The sequence below is a fragment of the Nyctereutes procyonoides genome, unplaced genomic scaffold, assembly GCF_905146905.1.
Source record: "Nyctereutes procyonoides isolate TBG_1078 unplaced genomic scaffold, NYPRO_anot_genome, whole genome shotgun sequence".
NCBI classification, from domain to species: Eukaryota; Metazoa; Chordata; class Mammalia; order Carnivora; family Canidae; genus Nyctereutes; species Nyctereutes procyonoides.
In genome coordinates, this window is record NW_026575134.1 from 34532915 (window position 1) to 34554845 (window position 21931).

General features: G+C 35.3%; 1 protein-coding gene across 1 annotated transcript in view; it reads left to right on the top strand.

The window, feature by feature from the left end:
• Nucleotides 1-860: 860 nt before the first annotated feature.
• CCDC73 (coiled-coil domain containing 73) overlaps nt 861-21931 on the top strand; it is a 108732-nt gene continuing 87661 nt past the window's right edge. Inside the window, exon 1 of the mRNA XM_055301111.1 lies at nt 861-998. Within this exon, the coding sequence (XP_055157086.1) occupies nt 861-998 (138 nt within the window). The remainder of the gene's footprint in view (nt 999-21931) is intronic.

Sequence of the window (21931 nt, forward strand, 5' to 3'; positions counted from 1 at the left end):
GGTAGAATTATTATATAGTATAAACTCTGTGGATTATACAAATGTCAGATACACAGTTTTTGTATTGTACTATTATTCTGCAAGATATTAAAGTTGGGAGAGGGGATCCCTGGGTGGCTCAGTGGTTTAGCGCCTGCCTTCGGCCCAGGGCGTGATCATGAAGTCCCGGGATTGAGTCCCACATCAGGCTCCCTACATGGAGCCTGCTTCTCCCTCTCTCTCTGCCTCTCTCTCTCTCTGTCTCTCATGAGTAAATAAATAAAAATAAAGTCTTTAAAAAAAAAAAGTTGGGAGAGGCTGAGTGAATGGTATATAGGACTCCCTGCACATTTCTTTCCAACTATCTATGAATTGATAATTATTTTTATGAAAAGTTGAAAAGAGAAGTGCCTTGGTTTTTAACAAAGACAGTTACTCCTTTCTTCCTCTTTCAACTTTGTTGTGTTTAAAGATTGTCTTACTATTAGTATTCATACCATCCTTGCAGAATGCTTTATATCAAGGCAAAGTTAGGAAGCACAGTGTCTGGCAGCCTTGGTACGAAGCATTTACGAAAGGTCAACCTTGCCTGAAGCTTTTAGAACATGGTGTCTAGGGACATGCCAAAAATTTAGCCCTTGGAGGTACTAAGGTAACAGAAAAAGCTTCATTTACAGAGAAATTGGATGGATCATTGTTGCGAAGTGTTGTGTGTATCAAGATCCAGAATAGGAGTGATGACAAAAATTCAGTGTTAAACCTGGAGGATTATGGGATACAGGTTGTTATATTTTTGTGGTAATTCTGCTGTTACTGAAAAACCTAGATAAATGATTTTTTTCATTTAAAACCTTTTTATATTATAGGAAATAAATGTTAATATGGAGAATGATTTTAAGAGTGATTCATCGTCCTCTACTTTTGCTCTTCAAAGTTCTTCGGAGACCATGTTTTCTATTCAGCTATTGGATTTCAAAACAAGTTTACTGGAAGCATTAGAAGAGTTACGTATGAGAAGGGTAAGCTCACTTTTAAAATCCTTTTTTAAGTTAGGGAACTTGATCTTGTCCAGCCATTTGGTTTAAGGAAAAAAAAGATACAACAAAATAACTTCTTATTTTGAAAGTAGAAATATAGAAGTATAGTCCAGATAATGAAGTAAAAGAGAAAAGGACAGATTTAGTCATTATCACAGAAGGGAAAAGAAGAATTTATAAAGCAGAAAGTAAAATGGATTTTTAGATTGTTAAATACTCTGTAAGTCAAATAGTATTTACTGAGTGCCTCGGAGTGCATAGGTATTACTATAGCTGACACTCTGGCTTATTTAAAAAAGAGCTGCTCTTCAGGAGGTTATATTTTTGTTAAAGGCTATGAGATAAGTGTCTATGAATGATTAAGTAATGAAACAGGACAATACATTAAATGACAAAATAAATTTATGTAGTGAGTATTCTGATTCAAAGAATAAACTAAAAACAAAAACAAAGAATAAACTAATAACTCTTGAGGTATTTAGAAAGGAAATAGCCTGGGGCAGCCCAGGTGGCTCAGTGGCTTAGTGCCTGCCTTCAGCCTGGGACATGATCCTGGACTTCTGGGATTGAGTCCCACGTCAGGCTCCCTGCATGGAGCCTGCTTCTCCCTCTGCCTGTGTCTCTGCCTCTCTCTCCCTCTCTCTGTGTCTCTCATGAATAAATAAATAAAATCTTTAACAAAAAACACTGCAGAATTATAAACAGTTCTATTTAAAAAAAAAGGAAATAGCTCTATAAAATTGTTTTTTTAATTTATTTTTTAAGGTTTTATTTATTTATTTGAGAGAGACACAAAGAGTGAGAGAGAGAGAGAGAGATGGAGTGAGGTGATGGGTAGAGAGTGAAGCAGACTCCCGCTGAGCAGGGATCAAGCAGGGAGTGAGACTTGATCCTGGAACTCTGGGATCATGACCTGAGTCACGGGCAGACACCCAACCGACTGAGCCACCCAGACACACTAAATTTATTTTTTTTTAAGATTTCATTTATTTGAGAGAGAGAGAAGAGGGAAAGAGAGAGAGAGCAAGTGAGAGGAGGAGCAGAGAGGGACAAGCAGGGAACGTGATATGGAGCTCAATCCAATGACCCGGGCTGAAATCAAGAGTCAGATACTTGGGGCAGCCCAGGTGGCTCAGAGGTTTAGTACCGCCTTCAGCCTGGGGCATTGATCCTAGAGACCTGGGATCAAGTCCCATGTTGGGCTCCCTGCATGGAGCCTGCTACTCCCTCTGCCTGTGTCTCTGCCTCTCTCTCTGTGTGTCTCTCATGAATAAATAAAATCTTTAAAAAAAAAAAAAAAGGACCTGAGGTAGATGCTTAACTGAGCTACCCAGACACCCCCTGCTTTAAAAAAAAAAAAAAAAAGTCAGACACTTAACTGACTGAGCCACCCATGTGCCCCTATATAAAATTATAAAAGTTGTTTCAGCAGAACTCTATTGTTCAAAATCCCTTAAAAACATTTCATTTCTGAGATTGTGGGTCTAAATTTGAAGTGTATATTGTCAGTTCTTTGTAAGATAGATAGATTGGGGTTGGTATGATTATGCGGAGAAGAAAATAAACTATAAAACTCCTGCAATGATGGAGATGGGATCATTAGGATTTATATATAACTGTGAAGACAACAGAAGAGACAAGAAGGAAATCAGTAGAATTTGGTGATTTCCTGAAAATGAGCTGTGAGGAAAAAAGATCTGAAACCACATTTTTATTATGTGAATCTTGTTCTAGGATTTAAAAATATTGAAATTTGTTATAATAGGAACATTTAATTACTGCAGTGTTCATCCTATATAAAGGTATTTATTATCTGTATATTAAAAGCATATTTAATAAAGAAATCCTGCTAAAAAAGGATATGTTGGATAAGCATTAAAAAATAATTTTTGTAAGAATAGCTTAAGGTGGTATCTTTTCTAAGTTAAATCAAGTCTAGGTAACTATTTAGAATTTCATATTCTCTATGTTCTAAGCATTATATTTAATCTGTTTATATTTCCAACTTAAAAAATACATTTCCTTTGAAAATCTTTTGAAAGTTTCAGGGTAGCAAGAGGAAATGTGTTTTTAATAATTAAATGCAGATACATATATACTACTTTTAATAATAATCTTTACTGAAAGAAGACTTTATTCTTAAGGGGAAAAATTCTTCCCTTTTATTGGAAAAAGAGATGTATTGATTTTCACATTTACTGTGGTGGTAACACTGTATCCATATTGTGGGATTTTAATTTTTCCCCCATATTTTATTAGGAAAAATGAAAAAATACGCAGTTGTTGAAAAAATTTCACGGTAAACATGTATATACCCACTGTGGTGAGTAGAAAAAATGGCATCCCAGTGATCTCCAAATCTTAATTCTGCATCTTTGAATATGTTACCTTACATGGCAAAAGGGATTTTGCTGTGGTGTCTGGATGGCTCAGTTTAAAGAAACTCTTGGCTTTGGCCCAGGTCATGATCTCAGGGTTGTGGGATCGATTCCCACCTTAGGCTCTGTAGTGGGCATGGAGCCTGCTTGGTATTCTCTCCTTCTCCTTTGTCCTTCCCCCACTCACTCTCCCTCTCTTAAATAAATACATCTTTTTTTTAAAAAAGGGATTTTGCAGATGTGATAAAGTTATGAATTTTGAGAAGAGGAATTGTGCTGGATTATTCAGAGGGCCCAACGTATTTATGAGGGTTTAGAGTTAGAAGGAAGCAGGATAATATCAGAGAAAAAGATGTGATGACAGAAGTAGGGGGCATGGTGAGAGAGATTTGAAGATGTTGTGTTGCTGCCTTTGAAGATAGCAGAAGCAAGTCACAAGTCAAGGAATGCAGGTGGAAGCTGAAAGAGGCAAGGAATTTTTCTCTGGAGACTTCAGAGGGTATACAGCCCAGACAACATCTTGATTTTAGTTAAGAACATATCAGACTTCTGACCTCCCAAACTGTAATAGAATAAATTTGAGTTTTAAGCCAACAAATTGGTTATAATTTTTTACAGCAGCAATGGAAACTAATATACCCACCACCCAGATTCTATACTTGATCTCGTATATATCCATATAACATTGGTCCTATTTCTTTGATACATGTCCATGCTGGTTTGAAATTAGTATACTTCAGTATGCATATCATTAACTAAAGTTCAATATTTATGTATTTTTCTTTTAATAGAAAATGTCCATACAGTTGACCTTTGAACAACATGGGCTTGAACTGCCTAAGTACACTTATATGAGGATTTTTTGGGGTAAATATAGAATAATAGTGTAAACACATCTTCTCTTATGATTTTCTTAACATTTTCTTTTCTCTAGCTAATTTTATTGTAAAAATACTATATAAAATACATGTGACATACAATATATGTATTAATCAACTGTTTATGTTACTGGTAAGGCTTCTGGTCAACAGTAAGCTATTAGTGGTTAAGTTTTTGGAGAGTCAAAAGTTATATACAGATTTTTGACTGTGCTGGGAGTTGGTGCCCCTAACCTTCAGGTTGTTCAGAGGTCAACTATACAATGAAATGTATAGTTCCTAAGTGCACCATTTCATGAGTTTTAACAAATGCCTGTAACTGTCTCATCCAAATCCTTGTCAAGATATAGAACATTACTAACTCCCCCAGAAAGTTCCTTCATGTCCTTACTCACTTATTCCTCATCCTTAAGTATCCAGAGGTAACCATTGTTGCAGTTTTTTTCACTAGGGATTAGTGTATTGCTGTTCTGGAAATTCATATAAATAGAATCATTAAACTATATGTTCTTTGTATAAGTTTTCTTTTACTCAGCATGATATTTTTGAGATTAATTTGTTATTTTACATATCAGTAGTTTTTTTCCTTTTTATGATTGAATTCTAGTCTGTTACATAAATCTGTAACACAATTTGTCCATCCTAGTGATGGACGCCTTGCTGGTTTCCACTTGGTGGCTCTTATGAATAAAGCTGCATGAATATTTTTGTACAAAATGTTGGGCAGACATGTAGGACACGGCTAAGCAGGAAAAGATCTTATTTGGGAACTATTTAAGAGATACTGATTACCTCACATGCCCTTCCTGCTCTCCTGAGTCTTCATTGAAAATTTTTAATATTTCCCTTTGGTAGTCTGTGAAGAGATATTTTTACTTAGCATTTTTTTTTAAAAGAAAAAGGTAAAAAAAAATAAAAAGGAAAAAAGAAAAAAGAAAAAGGTTGAGATCCAATCAAAAGTAATAATTATATTTAATTTATAAAGTTAAAAATGTAGAACTAAAATACTGGACTACAATTACTGATATGCTGGGATGGAATTGATTCTTAGGTCCTTGTATTGTTCAGGAGGTAACATATTGACCAACTATAGACTTTGTTTAGTTATGTAGGCATATTAAAATTTTCAGAGTAATCAGTAAGTGAATAGAAATAGGTTTGTATCATTCCAAATAGTGGAGAGAAAATATGCAATCATAATAAAGTATCTTTGATTTGATGTTGCAAATAGCCATAAAGAAAGAGTAATTTTAGATTTTAGCTGTCTCTGAAGTTTTATCCTGATAAAAAATACTGATGCTGTCTTCTTTGTATTCCAGAAGTTGGCCCAGCTAATCTCCATTTTTCTAACAAGTTTTAACCCTGAAAGTTCTGTTCATGGTAAACTCAAGACTTTCTTTTCTCTTTTATTTGTCCCCTCCCCTTGCCTCACCAGAAAATGTCTTTGTTTTGCCATGGATTTGTAGGTTACCATTTTTGTTCTGTCAGAATTTTGAAGAGATTTTGTTGAATTCTTTTGTTGCAGTTGAGAAGTTTGATATTCATTTAATTGTCCCTCTGTAGGTAATCCATCATTTCTTTCTATTTGATCGCTGGAGTTTCTTTTTATCTTTAATGGTTTGTAGTTTTAATGAGTCTGTATGAGAATTTATTTACATTTCTTGAGACTAATTTTGGTTCCTGAATCTTAGGAAAATTTTCAGCTGTCATCTTTTTGAGTATTGCCTCTCTCTTATTTCTTCTATTATCGTCTATCTAGAATTCCCATTAGATAGCATATTAGACCATGTCATTTTATCTTTTATGATTCTTTTTTTTAAATATTTTATTTATTTATTCATGAGAGACACACACAGGGAGAGAGGCAGAGACACAGGCAGAGGGAGAAGCAGGCTCCATGCAAGGAGCCCGACGTGGGACTCGATCCTGGGTCTCCAGAATCATGCCCTGGGCTGAAGGCGGTGCTAAACCACTGAGCCACCCGGGCTGCCCATCTTTTATGATTCTTAACTCTTTTCTAAGAGTTTTTTTTTGCTTCTCTATTGCACTCTGGGTGTTTCGTTTTGTTGTTTCCTAATTGTCTCTTCAAATGTTTTTACTTGCTACCTAACTTGCTTAGAGCTTTAAATTTCAGTGATTAAATTTTTCATTTCTGTAGTTTCTTCAAAGAATCTGCTATGGTCTGAATGTGTCCCTCCAAAATTCAAATGTTGAAACCTGATATCCAGGGTGATGATATTAGGAGGTTGGGTCTTTGGGAGCTGATTAAGTCATGAGGGATAGAGCCCTCATAAATGGGATTAGCACCGTAACAGAACTTCCTAGCCCCATATGCAATGTGAGGTTATGAACTGGGGAGCATTTGTCACCAGAAATAGAATCTGACCATGTGGGCACCCTGATCTTAGACTTCCGGTCTCTAAAACTGAGAAATTAATTTCTGTTATTTGTAGGCTGCCTAGTGTGTGGTATTTTGTTATAGAAGACTGAACAGATTAAGACAGTATCTAAAAATTTAATGAAATATCAATCAAAACCCAGGAGGATGTTTTTCAGAATTTTGCAGGATGATTCTAAGGTTATATCTATAAGAAAAATGTATAGGGGCGCCCAACACAGTATTTGATCTCATGAGCCTGAGATCATGACCGAGTGAAAAATCAAGAGTTGGATGCTTAATTGACTGAGCTACCCAGGCTCTTTTTAGTATACTATAATTTATTTATTTTTATTTTTTAAAGATTTATTTATTTATTTATGATAGATGTAGAGAGAGATAGAGGGGCAGAGACACAGGAGGAGGGAGAAGCAGGCTCCATGCCAGGAGCCCGACGCGGGACTCCATCCTGGGACTCTAGGATCGCCCTGGGCCAAAGGCAGGTGCCAAACCGCTGAGCCACTCAGGGATCCCCAGTATACTATAATTTAAAACATCAGATACATTGGGAATTAAAGTGTTATTTTTTTTTTTTGTGAAAAATCTATTCAGATTATTTGAACAGTGCTTGTCTCATTCTTGCAAGTCACTTACAATATGGAGTTAGCATTATTTCTCTGCCATTACAACTATAATACTCTTGTTCAAGTTTGGATAAGCTTCCCACCGTTTATCCATTGCATTTTCAATGTTGTCAGATAACTTTGAGAACTCCTTCAGTGTGCTATTTTTGCTAGCATTACTAATTCTGGGACATCTTCATCCTTTTGATCACAATCATTTTACTTCTGTAATCACTTTTTGTTAAATTGACGTTTATCTTCTTTCTATTCTTCTGGCTGCATTTCCAGTCTCTCAAATGACAGCAGTGTAAATATTCTTATGGTCACCTTTTTTTTTTTTTTAAATAATCTGATTTTTATTCTAATATTTGGAAAACTGCTATATAATTTAGATGAATTTACAATGATGTATGAAATAATAATAACAAAGGCTTTCTAAAGAAGCACATTTATTTATTTTATTTTTAAATATTTTATTTTAAAATATTTTATTTATTTATTCATGATAGACATAGGGAGAAAGAGAGAGGCAGAGACTTAGGCAGAGGGAGAAGCAGGTTCCATGCCGGGAGCCCAACGCGGGACTCGATCCCGGGACTCCAGGATCGTGCCCTGCCTGGGCAAAAGGCAGGCGCTAAACCACTGAGCCACCCAGGGATCCCCTAGAGAAGCACATTTAAGCTTAAGAAAAATTCCACAGATTGTTGACATGTTTTCTACATTCAAATTTGAATATTTTTCACATGAAATACTTATAATTGATTATAAAATGAAATTTAGAAGCACAAAAATGGGAATCAGCTCAAGTATCAGGTAGTCTTTATTAATCAGACTCAAGTCAGGGCAGCCCAGGTGGCTCAGCGCTTTAGCACTGCTTCAGCCCAGGGCGTGGTCCTGGAGATCAAGTCCCACGTTGGGCTCCCTGTGTGGAGCCTGCTTCTCCCTCTGCCTGTGTCTCTGCCTGTCTTTCTCTGTGTCTCTCATGAATAAATAAATAAAATCTTAAAAAAAATAAGACGTCAAAATAAAAAATAGATATATTGAATTTTGTGTCTACTAAAATTAAAGGAGCATGAAAATATGTATTGCAAACTGGCCAGTTGACCAGAGGAATTTTCTAAAGAAACCTCTTCATGGTGAATTAAAAGATAAATAAAATGTTAATTTTTAAAAGGTTTACAACTGTCTTCTTTTGGAGAATAAATTACATTAATTTAAATTTTTATTGTATGAACTGGATTGACAAATCTAGCTTTATTTAAAAAAATTATTGGGCAGCCCTGGTGGCTTAGCGGTTTAGCGCTAAATTTGTGCAATTACTCATGATACTGTACCATAGTAACTGAAATTTGAACCATGTCGTTAGGTGACTGGTGGTGTTTATCCAAAGAAGGTAACTGAAATTCGTGTTTATTGAAATCGTGAGGACTGCTTGTATATTGTTAAATGAAAAACGCAAGTTTTTTAAAGAATTAAAGTATCACTTGCCATGAAGGAAATACAAATCAAAACCACAATGAGATACCACTTCACACCAGTGAGAATGGGGAAAATTAACAAGGCAGGAAACCACAAATCTTGTAGAGGATGCAGACAAAAGGGAACCCTCTTACACTGTTGGTGGGAATGTGAACTGGTGCAGCCACTCTGGAAAACTGTGTGGAGGTTCCTCAAAGAGTTAAAAATAGACCTGCCCTACGACTCAGCAATTGCACTGTTGGGGATTTACCCCAAAGATACAGATGCAATGAAATGCCGGGACACCTGCACCCCGATGTTTATAGCAGCAATGTCCACAATAGCCAAACTGTGGAAGGAGTCTTGGTGTCCATCGAAAGATGAATGGATAAAGAAGATGTGGTTTATGTATACAATGGAATATTCCTCAGCCATTAGAAATGACAAATACCCACCATTTGCTTCAACATGGATGGAACTGGAGGGTATTATGCTGAGTGAAATGAGTCAATAGGAGAAGGACAAACATTATATGTTTTCATTCATTTAGGGAATATAAATAATAGTGAAAGGGAATAGAGGGAAGGGAGCAGAAATGGGTAGGAAATATCAGAAAGGGAGACAGAACATAAAGACTCCTAACTCTGGGAAACGAACTAGGTGTGGTGGAAGGGGAGGAGGGTGGGGGTGGGGGTGAATGGGTGACGGGCACTGAGGGGGGCACTTGATGGGATGAGCACTGGGTGTTATTCTGTATGTTGGCAAATTGAACACCAATAAAAAATAAATTTATTATTAAAAAAAGAATTAAAGTAAATGTATAGTCAAAAAAAGCAGTTCTGGAAGGATATATATTACATCATTAGCTATGGTTATTTCAGAAGAGTAAAGTTCTTTGTAGTATTCTTGTACCTGTTCTGTAAATTTGAGGATGTTTTATAGTCAAATATTTAACATAAAGTATTTGGTATACCAAGAAATACTATATAAATCAACACCAATATAAAAACCAGACAATAGAAACAGTATATGATTTGGATATTGGATTTTAAACAGAAAGGGGGCACACCCCGGGTGGCTCAGTGGTTTAGCGCCGCCTTCAGCCCAGGGCCTGATCCTGGAGACCCAGGATCGAGTCCCACATCAGGCTCCCTGCATGGAGCCTGCTTCTCCCTCTGCCTGTGTCTCTGCCTCTCTCTCTCTCTCTCTCTCTCTCTCTGTGTATCTCATGAATGAATAAATAAAATCTTAAAAAAAAATAAACGGGGCATTTTAAATAGAAAATGATATTTAATATTATAATTAATACATTGAAGAAATTAGAAAATTGAGAAAATAGGGGAAGAGATGGAAAATTTTCTCTGAGACTTCAAATCTTAAAATAATCAAGTGGAAATTCTGGAAGTAAAATATACAGTACCCCCCCTCCCCATTAAGAACTCCCTAGATGTAACAGCTGCTTAAACACAGCAGAAGACAGAATTAGAGAACTAACAATAGAAAATATCCAAATGATAAAGTGCCACCTACAGATTAAAGGAAGTCTGCAAAATCCAAGTGTGATGAATACAAAGGAAATCACACTGAGATGCATCAGAGAAGGACTACTGAAAAACCAAATGGAAAGTCCTAAAAGCAGCTAGAGTGGAAAAGATCCATCAAAGGCACATACAATTGATGGTGGAGTTCTCAGTAATAATTATTCAGCCCCAAAGACAATGCAGTGACACTTTAAAGTACTAAAAGAATAACTACTGGTCTAGAATTCTATTCTCTTAAAATACCCTCAAAAATAAAGGTGTGAATCTTAATTAATTTTTAAATGAATTTTTTAAGAAAGAAAGAAAGAAAGAAAGAAAGAAAGAAAGAAAGAAAGAAAGAAAGAAAAAGAAAGAAAGAAAGGGGATCCTGGGTGGCTCAGCGGTTTGGCGCCTGCCTTTGGCCCAGGGCACGATCCTGGAGTCCCGGGATCAAGTCCCGCGTCGGGCTCCCGGCATGGAACCTGCTTCTCCCTCTGCCTGAGTCTCTGCCTCTCTCTCCCTCTCTATGTCTATTATGAATAAATACATCTTTAAAAAAACAAAACAAAACAAAAAAAACAAAAACAGAAAGAAAGAAATAAGGCAGGGCAGCCCGGTGGCTCAGCGGTTTAGCGCCTGCCTTCAGCCCAGGGTGATCCTGGAGACCCGAGATTAAGTCCCACGTCGGGCTCCCTGCATGGAGCCTGCTTCTCCTTCTGCCTGTGTCTCTGCCTCTCTCTCTCGCTCTCTCTCTCTGTCTATCATGAATAAATAAATAAATAAATCTTTAAAAAAATAATAAGATCTAAAAAAAAAAAAAAAGCCAGATCCAGGTATGTTTATATGACCTTCTGGAAGAGACAAAGCTATAGGGATGGAAAACAAATCAGTAATTGCCAGGTCTGATAGGCATTGACTATAAATGGAATGTGTAAGAAAATTTTTGGGAGTGATAGACCATTCTGTATGGTAAAGTAGTTGGAACATTACTCCACATGTTTGTCAAAGCCCATAAAACTACACCACAAACAGTGAACTATGAAGTATGTAAAAATTCAGTCGGGATTCAGAAGAATTCCAAAATGGAATACAGACTGTGAAAATATACGTAACTGTTTCACTAACATAATGACATCACTTCAGTGAAAGAAATGAGTAGGACGAGAAGTTGACTTAAGTAACTTTGGAAAACAGCATTTAACAAGATACTGTAAGGATAACACCAAAAAGGTGCATAAGCACTCTCTAGTTGGTGAATTTGTTTCTCGTGGGAATAAGGCTGAAACTATATGTATGCTAGGGTTGAACAAATAAGCAAAAATTGTGGATAATGAGAGCTAGGTAGAATGTTTTTCTCTGTTGAAGGAAGTTACAAATAAGCTAGACTGAGCTCTGTGGTCCTAGATTTGAGTTGGAGATACCACTATGAACTCATGATTTCATTATATGCATATAAACATATAAAAATACAGATGTGTGTATGTACATGAATTAGTATATTCTAGCTGCCGAAAAGGCCTAGAAATAGTGACACCACAGTATCAGCAACCATTTATAGTGCCCAGATCTTGGTTCTAAATATCTTATCTAAAAAGAAAAAAAAAATCTTATTTAATAAAAGAAACCAGGACTTCTTGGAGAAATCGCTTATTCCAGGGTTGGACATCTTATAGTCCTGGATAGTAAGGAGGAACAACATGTAAAAGGATACAGAAGCCAGCCTGAAAGAGCTCTTCATGGACAAAGCTGCAAAAATTTGAGCAACAAAATAAGTAACGACAGTATTGGATTATAACCCAAAGAATATTGGATCCATTATTTCCTACTGATAGAAATAAATGATTGGGGGAGACAGAACGAAGAAGAGAACTAGAAAATTACCCTTAGAACATTCGAGTAATAATTGCTGCAGGCAAGATCCACTGCTGATTGCTAACATTAGTGGAAGAAACTTATAGGTGAAACAGAATAGTTGTATAGCAGTTCCTCCTCAAATTATTTGGTAAGTTACTGTGTTTTGTTTTTTAAATTGAACTATAATTAACATACAGTGTTATATTAGTTTCAAGTATACAACATATTGATTCAACAGTCTTACACATTACCCATTGCTCACCATAATCAATGTAGTTCATGTTTGTCACCATACTATGTTTTTACAATATTATTGACTGTCTTCCTTATGCTGTAATTTTCAGGTGCATGATGACTTATTTTATAACTGGAAGTTTAATACTTCTTAATTCCTTTTATCTATTTTACCTATCCCTCCCCACTTTCCCTCTGGCAAACACCAGTTTGTTTTGTGTATTCAAGAGTCTGTTCTTTGTTCAAAGAATTTTTGTTTTTAGATTCCACAAGTAAATGAAATTGTATAGCATTTGTCTTTTTGTATCTGAATTATTTGACTTAGCATAATACCCATCCATGTTGTCCCAAATGGCAAGATCTCATTCTTTTGTATGGCTGAGTAATATCCCATTGTAAATACATATTACATCTTCATGATCCATGTATTAGTGGGCATTTGGGTTGCTTCTATATCTTGGCTGTTATGAATAATGATGCAATAAAAATAGTGGTGCATCATCTTTTTGAATTAATGTTTTAGTTTCCTTTAGGTAAATGTCCAGTAGTGGAATTACTAGATCTTACAGCATTACTATTTTTAATTTTTTGAGGAATCTCCTTACTGTTTACGATAGTGGCTTCACCACCACCACCATTTCCACCAGTGGTGCACAAGTGTTCTTTTTCTCCATATCCTCACCAAAATTTGTTATTTCTTGTCTTTTTGATTCTAGACATTCTGACAAGTGTAAAGTGATACCTCATTGTGGTTTGGGTTTGTATTTCTCTGATGATTAATGATGTTGCGCATCTTCTCATGTATTCATGTATCTGTTGGTCATCTCCCTGTTGTCTTTTTTTTAATTAATTAATTTATTTATGATAGTCACAGAGAGAGAGAGAGAGAGAGAGAGAGAGAGAGAGAGGCAGAGACACAGGCAGAGGGAGAAGCAGGCTTCATGCACCGGGAGCCCGACGTGGGATTCCATCCCGGCTCTCCAGGATCGCGCCCTGGGCCAAAGGCAGGCGCTAAACCGCTGCGCCACCCAGGGATCCCTCCCTGTTGTCTTTGAAAAGATGTCTGTTCAGGTCTTCTGTTCATTTTCAATTAAATTATTTTTTTTTGGTGTTGAGGTATATACTTACTTTTTTTTTTAATTGAAGCATAGTTGACACACAGTGTTGTGTTAGTTTCAGGGGTACAACATAGTGATTTGACAAGTTTACCTTATGCTGTGCTCATCACAAATGTATTATGCATTTGTCACCATGGAACATTGTATAAGTTCTTTATTTCAGATATTATCTCCTCGTCAGATATATCATTTGCAGATATCTTCTCTCATTCAGGAGGTTACCTTTAGTATTGTTGATTGTTTCCTTCACTATGCAAAAGCTTTTTTATTTTATTATAGTCCCAGTAATTTATTTTGTTTTATTCCTTTGCCTGAGGAGACATATCTAGAAAAATGTTGCTAAAGCCAAAATCGAAGGCCAATTACTGTTTGTATTTTCTTGTTTCAAGTCTCACGTTTAGATCTTTAATCCATTTGAGTTAATTTTTGTGTATGGTATTAGAAAGTGGTCCAGTTTCATTCTTTTGTATGTAGCTGTCCAATTTTCTCAACACCATTTGTAGAAGAGACTGTCTTTTCCCCATTGTACATTCTTTCCTCCTCTGTTGTAGATTAATTGACCATAAATATCCCTAGATTTATTTCTAGGCTCTCTGTTCTGTTGTATTGGACTGTGTATCTGTTTTTGTGCCAGTACCATACTATTTTGATTCCTACAGCTTTGTAGTATATCTTGAAACCTGGGATTGCAATACTACTGCCAGCTTTGTTCTTTCTCAAGATTGCTTTGGCTATTCATAGGTTTTTGTGGTTCCATAAAAATTTTAGTATTATTTTTTCTAGTTCTATGAAAAATGCTATTGGTATTTTGATAGGGATTGCATTGAATCTGTAGGTTCCTTTGAGTACTGTGGACATTTTATCAGTTTTAATTCTTCCAGTCCATGAGCACCTAGTATCTCTCCATTTATTTTTGTTGTATTCAGTTTTTTTCATTAACATTTTATAGTTTTCTTAGTATAGGCCTTTTACTTCCTTGGTTAAATTTATTTTTCACTGTTTATGATTTTTGGTGCAATTGTAAATGGGGTTGTTTTCTTAATTTCTCTTTCTGCTGCTTCATTATTAGTATACAGAAGTGCAATGGATTTCTGTAGATTTATTTTGTATCCTGTAGCCTTACTGAATTCATGTATCAGTTCTAGTAGTTTTTTTGGTGGAGTCTTTCAGGTTTTCTGTAAATGTATCATGTCATATACAAATAATGAGAGTTTTACTTCTTCTTTACCAATTTGGATGCCTTTTATTCCTTTTCATATCTAATTGCTATGGCTAGGACTTCCAGTACTATGTAGAATAAAAGTTGTGACAGTGGACATTTTTGTCTTGTTTCTGATCTTGGAGGAAAAGCTCTCAGTTTTTCACCATGGAGTATGATGTTAGCTGTGGGTTTTTCATATATGGCCTTTATTATGTTGAGGTACGTTCCTTCTAAACTCACTGTTGAGAATTTTATCATGAATGGATGTTGTACATTGTTGAATGCTTTGCATCTATTAAGATGATTGTATAGTTTTTATCCTTTCTCTTGTTAATGTGTTGTATTGCATTGATTGTTTTGTGAGTATTGAACCACCCTTGCATCTCTGGAATAAATTCTACTTGATCATGGTGAATGATTTTTTAAATGTGTTGTTGGATTTGATTTGTTATTATGTTGTTGAGGATTTTTTGTATCTATATTCATCAGAGATACTGGCTTCTAGTTTTCTTTTTTTGTAGTGTCTTTGTCTAGTTTTGGTATCAGGGTAATGCTGACTTTGTATCATGAATTTAGAAGTTTTCCCTCCTATTTTTTGGAATAGAGAAGAATTAAGTTTTTTTTAATTAATTAATTTTAGAGACACTAGAGAGAGCAGGAGTGGAAGGGGCAGTGGAAGAGGAAGAGAGAATCCCAAGCAGACTCTGTGTGGAGCATGGAGCACAACAGAGGGCTTGATCTCACAACCCTGAGATCATGACCTGAGCTGAAGTCAGATGCTTAACAGACTGAGCTATGCAGGTACCCCAGAGTTGTATTCTTTTTTTTTTTTTTTTAAGATTTTATTTATTTATTCATCATAGTCACAGAGAGAGAGAGAGAGAGAGAGAGGCAGAGACACAGGCAGAGGGAGAAGCAGGCTCCATGTAGGGAGCCCGACGCGGTATTTGATCCCGGGTCTCCAGGATCGCGCCCTGGGCTAAAGGCAGGCGCCAAACCACTGCGCCACCCAGGGATCCCCCAGAGTTGTATTCTTAATGATCAGTATTTTTTTCAGGATCATGAAATTGTAGAATTTTAGGGGTATAAGTGCTGAGATAGTTTGTAGTCCAGCCTAAAGCCCAGAGCTTTTAAGAGACTAGTACTCTGATGTCTCTAATCCTTGTCTAAAGCTCTTCCACTGGACTGACTAATGCGGTCAATATAAAATTTGGCCATAATATAAAGGGTTAGATAGTAAAGTTTTTTTAAAGAAGCAAAACACAATAGACAATAAAATAAAGTCAAAGAAACTTTAATTCCACTGAACTACAGATTTAATATACTTAACTATGCTGTAATAAACAAAGTTACTCATTTTTTTCTGTATGGACCTAAATTGGTGATGATATTTTAAAGACATTTGTTTAAAATTAATGATCTTTGAATAAACAATCTGAGTCAACAGATAAATTTATATTGAATCCATAATATATGTTTTTTAGAAGTTAGACAACATTTCCGGTGATTCCCTTATCAGATTATATAATAACTGATTAGTAGGGATGAACCAATGGCAGAGGGGTCACAAATTCAATTTCCTTCAGGATTCAGGTAAGTTGGCATGTGATATGAATAGGGTAGGAATTGTGTTGAACTGGAGAGCCTTTGTCTTCAGTTCAACTTACATTTGCCAGTCAGCTTCAAAAACTTGTTGCCATTTAGAACAGTGAGTTCTGTATTATCAGTCCTTCCAGTTACTGAAGAGAAAATAGAAATCCAGACTTTAATATAAAATCTATTAGATTCTAAAAATAGGAAGTGGGTTGAAAGTTTTTAAACAAACAATATTTCTCAGCCAAATCATCTATACAGTGAGGATAAAAGAGCTCTACCACAAAACTTTCACTCTTAAAATATGTATTCATTTGATAACCTTTGAAAAACCACTACTCAGTCTAACCCTAAGAGAATTTGAAAATCAGTCATCACCTAATACTATATAAATTAATTACTATATTCTTACATATATATATTATGTATGATAAAATTATGAAGAAAAGTAGTATGGGAGTTCAGAAAAAAGATGCATTAATTTATTAACTATGTGAAGAGAAGGGAATTTTAGAATTTTAAATTAGCAATATATAAAAGCCAGGAAATTTGAGTATTCTAAAATAGCAATGATTTGCTAAGGAAATTATGAAGGAAATATGTGGTAAATAACATTAAGCCTCATTTCAGTGCCCTATAAAATTAGTTATGCTATGAGTAGAATTATACCCCTTTATAATTATAATGATTTATAGAATATATGCCTCTATACCACACGGAAAACTGATAAAATGGGTGTTATCTGCAATGCTGAAAGGTAACATTATAACATATCTTTACTATTAGGATTTTAATTTAACTTCATGCTTTTATATTAAACATTACTATTTTTCTATTGGAACTTTTCATTTCTATCTTTCATTAGTTCTTCAAGCAGCTTTCATAAGTTATTAATATAAATCCTTACTGTCAATGAGAAAAATATATTAAATTTGGTAAGAAAATCCCATCTGTAACTTCAATAAAGTATCCAAGAATATAGAACCTTAGAAGTGTTCATTTTTTATTATCTGCCTTAGGACTACAAGGATTTAAGTGTTTTTATAAAAACAATAAAAGAAGAGTAATTTGATGGTTTATTTACTCTTTATAACCTTTAGAAAGTGTCATGCTTTTTTTAAAGTGCTTGCTTCAGGCTGTAGTTTTACAAGATGTGCTGTGTATTGGTCAGGCCTCTTCAATTCTTGACCCTGAACAGATTTAGGGACATAGTACATATAGCAGGCACATGTCCAAGCAGCCAAAACTGTAACTGGGTACTTTTATTCTCCTTTTCAAATTCAAATCCACCTCCTACGAAATTGCCCAATTTCTCGTGTTGTCTAATAAAATACTAATCATTCTTTCAGATAGTTTCTTAGTTTGATTAGGTACAAAGTATTCAAGATAAATATCAGTAATATACATGAAATAGCCTAAAAGTTTGTATTTTTAAAAACCTCTTTTCTAATTAGTATTTAAACTGTTTTCACATTTTTCAACTTAGTCTATTACGAAGATTTCTGAAATAGAAAAATATTCTAAGAAATTTTGTAGCAATTCTTTTTTTTTTTTTTTGTAGCAATTCTTAATTTGTTTTTCTATTCAAGAAATATTTCTAGGGATCCCTGGGTGGCGCAGCGGTTTGGCGCCTGCCTTTGGCCCAGGGCGCGATCCTGGAGGCCCGGGATCGAATCCCACGTCGGGCTCCCAGTGCATGGAGCCTGCTTCTCCCTCTGCCTATGTCTCTGCCTCTCTCTCTCTCTCTCTCTCTCTCTCTCTCTCTCTCTCTCTCTCTGTGTGTGACTATCATAAATAAAATATATATATATATATATATATATATATATATATATATATTTCTAGTTGTTATTTTGAAATGTACCAAATATTCAGAATGTACTCGTATACTTAAAATAGGTAATATAATTTTGAATGTCTTTCTATCTTTTGTGGGATATGAAGATTAAATTCTGAGTTTTTTTTTTTTTTAATTCTGAGGGTTTTGAAGGAAAGGAGTGTATCATAGCAATCCATACTGTCCAACAGCACCCACAGTCTCCTAAAGATAATGAAATGATGTGTTTAAGAGACTCTAGAGACAGATCATCTAGGTTCAAGTATTAGCTCTGCTGTTTAGTTGCTATGTGAGTTTAGGCAAGTTACTTATTCTCTTGCTAACTTAGTTTCCTCATCTGTATAATAGTGATAATAAAAGTACTTACCTCAAAAAATTACACCTAGGATTAAGTTAATCAATACAGGAAAAGTACTTAGAAGAGTTTCTAAATCACAGTAAGATCTCAGAACCCATTTAAAAGAGAAGTGTATAACCAGGCCCACATGAAGAAAGCAGTGTCTTGCACATTTTCAATCCAACTGCTTTGGGAAGATATGTGTGTAATATGTACCCCTCTTCCAAGCAAATGTGTATATTTTTATTATGTTTTTCAGTATGTTTTGACCATAGTTATGTATTTTGGAAGAGCTTATATTTTCTCCTCACTTTGTTAATTGCATAGCATACCCTGTTGGTATACATTCTCTTCCTTATTCCATATTAGAAGAACTCTGACTGTGCCTAGGATCCACTTCTCACCAATGTGATTCAGGTAGATCCTTACGGATCTTAACTACACATAAAGGTCCAGTGTATTCCCCTTGCCAATGACTGACTTAGGAGTGGGCATGTGGCCTGGTTATGGCCAATGAGAGATTACATGTGTTGGGAAGCTTCTGGAAAAAGTTTTGTTATTCTTTTATTAAGATATTATACTTTTTTTACCACAGTGTATTGCCCTTCCTGACCATAATGCCTGCAATTTAGGCAGCCAAGTGGTGAGAAGCCTAAAGAAAATAACTTAGATAATGGGAAAATGAAAAGATGGGCAGAACCATAGTCCTTGATGATACTGTTGAGCCACTGAAAATCAATGTTAGAAGTCATTGTCATGTGAGATAAATCCCATAAGCCATTGTGAGTTGGGGTTAGTTGCTGCTTGCTGCTGAAAGCATTTTAAGTGAGACAACTTTCATGAAAACCTATCTTTGAATACGTATTTGTGTATAAGTCAAAGAACATGTAAGAGAGGCATAAAGAAAATATTTCAGAACAAAAACATGTATTTTATCTGTTAACATTCACTTTTTGATCTCTTCAAAACATTTCATTGTGAAAATTGTCAAACATACAGCAAAACTGAAAGAATTTGACAGTGAACACTCATGCACCATTAACATATTCCTGTACTTGCTTTATCACATATCCGTCGATTTATCCCTCTTTCAGCTTCATTTTTGGTCATTTCAGAGTAAATTTCAGGCATTGATGTACTTCCTTCTGAGTACCTCAGACTACAAATCATTAAGTAGAGTTCAACATTTGTTTACAGCTTTTTATCTCTTAAATTAATATACAGTAAAAGGTACAAATCTTAGCTGTACATTTGATGAGAATCATAGATCCATAAGATATAAAGCCTTATCAAGATATAAAATGTTTCTGTCTATCCAGGCCAGTTCTACTCCTACTCCCTCCCCAAGAGGCAACCACTCTTTTGATTTTTTTCCCATTGTCAATTAGTTTTTTTCTAACATTTCATATAAATGGAATCATGCAGTATGTACTCTTTTAGGTAAGGTTTCTATCACTCAGCATACAGATCCATGTCTATCACTCAGCATACAGATCCATGTCTGTTAAGTGTATACCTATGTATTTCATTTTCTCTGGAGTGATTATAAATTATGTTGTGTATTAAATTTTGTTTTCTGCATTTTTATTGTTAGTATATAGAAACATGATTATTTTGAGTGTTGATCTTGTATCCTGAGACTTTGCTGAACTCAATTATTAGGTTTGGGAAATTTTTTATAGATTCCTTGGGGTTTTCTATGTAAACAATCATGTCCTGTACAAATAGAGACAATTTTCTTCTGATTTGTTTCCTTCCTTCTTTTTTTTCCCCCTTGTCTTTCTCTTTACTTTTCCTCTTTCCTTTTCTGTCTGTTCATCCATCCATCTATCCACTCAGGCTTTTATCTCCAAATATGGTATTTAAGTATAGTGTTTTTATGAATGTTCTTTATCAAATTGAGATATTTCTCTTTATTCCAAAATGGCTGAGAGTTTTTATCATGAAAGAGTGTTGGGTTTTGTCAGTTGCCTTTCTGTGTCAATTAGTATGGTCATGTGATTTTTCTTCTTTAGCATATTGATATGTTGAGATACATCAACTTATCGACATTGAATCACCCTTGTATATCTGGAATAAATTCTAGTTGGTCAAGATGTAGAACGTTTCATACGTTGTTGGATTCTATTAGCTAATATGTTGTTGAGGATTTTTACATCAAAACTTGTGAGGGGTATTGGTCTTAGTTTCCTTTTTTTGTACTGTCTGTCTAATTTTGGTGTCATAGTAAACAGGTCTTACGAGTTGGGATGTGTTCCTCCTTCTTTTACTTATCTGGAAGAGAGTGTAAAAGTTATGTTAATTCTTTATATGTTTGGTAGAATTTCCTAGAGATGAAACCATTTGGGCCTGGACATTTATTTTTGGGGAGCTTTTTAAACCAGTGGCCATAGGGCTATTTAGATTGTCTATATTATCTCCCGTGAGCTTTGGTAGTTTGTAGTTTTGAAGAATTGGTCCTTTTCTGTAAGTGGTCAAATTTATGAGCATAAACTTGTTTTTAGCATTCTCTTATTGACTTTTTAATGGCTGTGGTATCTTTGTACATGATTTCTTTTAGTTCTTAGAGCATATTTAAATTGTTTATGTAAAGTTTTTGTCTAGTAAGCCCATTGTCTGCACTTGCTCAGGGACAGTTCTTTTTAATTTTTTTTGCTTGTGGAAGGATCACACTTTGTTTCTTTGTATGCATTGTGTTTTCTGTTGGGAACTGGACATGGACATTTTGAATATGTGGCAACTCTGGAAATAATATTTTTCCTTTTTTGGGTTGCTGCTTGTTGTCATTGTTTAGTGACTTTTCCTAAATTTGTGAAGTCTGCTGTTTCTGTCATGTGTGGCCACTGAAGTCATTGTGTTCTTAACTTAATGATTAGCTTAGTACTTTGTTTGTCAGAGATTTCCTTAAATACCTGGAGCCAAAAGAAACTAAAACAACTCCCAGGCTTTGCAGATGGGCTCTTTTTATGCATGTTGGGGCATACCTTTAACACTACAGGGTCTTTTCAAGTCTACCTGTTAAATTTTTAAACAGAAGGTTCAGATTTCCCTAGTGATACCTTGTATTTATGGTATAGGCTGATTCAGGAGTGTTACATGATTTTAAACAAAATCAGAGGATTTTTCTAAATAACTGCTTCCTGCGTGGCTTTGGACCTTGTTCCTTGACTGTGAGTCTTCCCTTTGTGCTATCTCTGAGAGTCTTCGCAGCCCTCCCAGCCGATCTCCCTATTCTTTTTATTCAATACTAATTTGTCAGGTGGTGGCTGCAGGTGGAGGGAATAAGGGCATTCTCTGACTTTGTTAAATTTCGGTACTTACATGAAACTGTCTCAGGGTGAGGTCTTCACAAGAGTTCTAATCCCTCTTTTGTTTTTAATGCTATGCCTACTGTATTCCTGCTGTTTTTCTGCTTCTTCCCCAGTGGTAGAGCTGTTATTTTAATTTCCTAGCTTGCTTCCAGTGCAGTGGCTTTCCACAGGAGCTCTCCTGCTGTAATTTTTATTG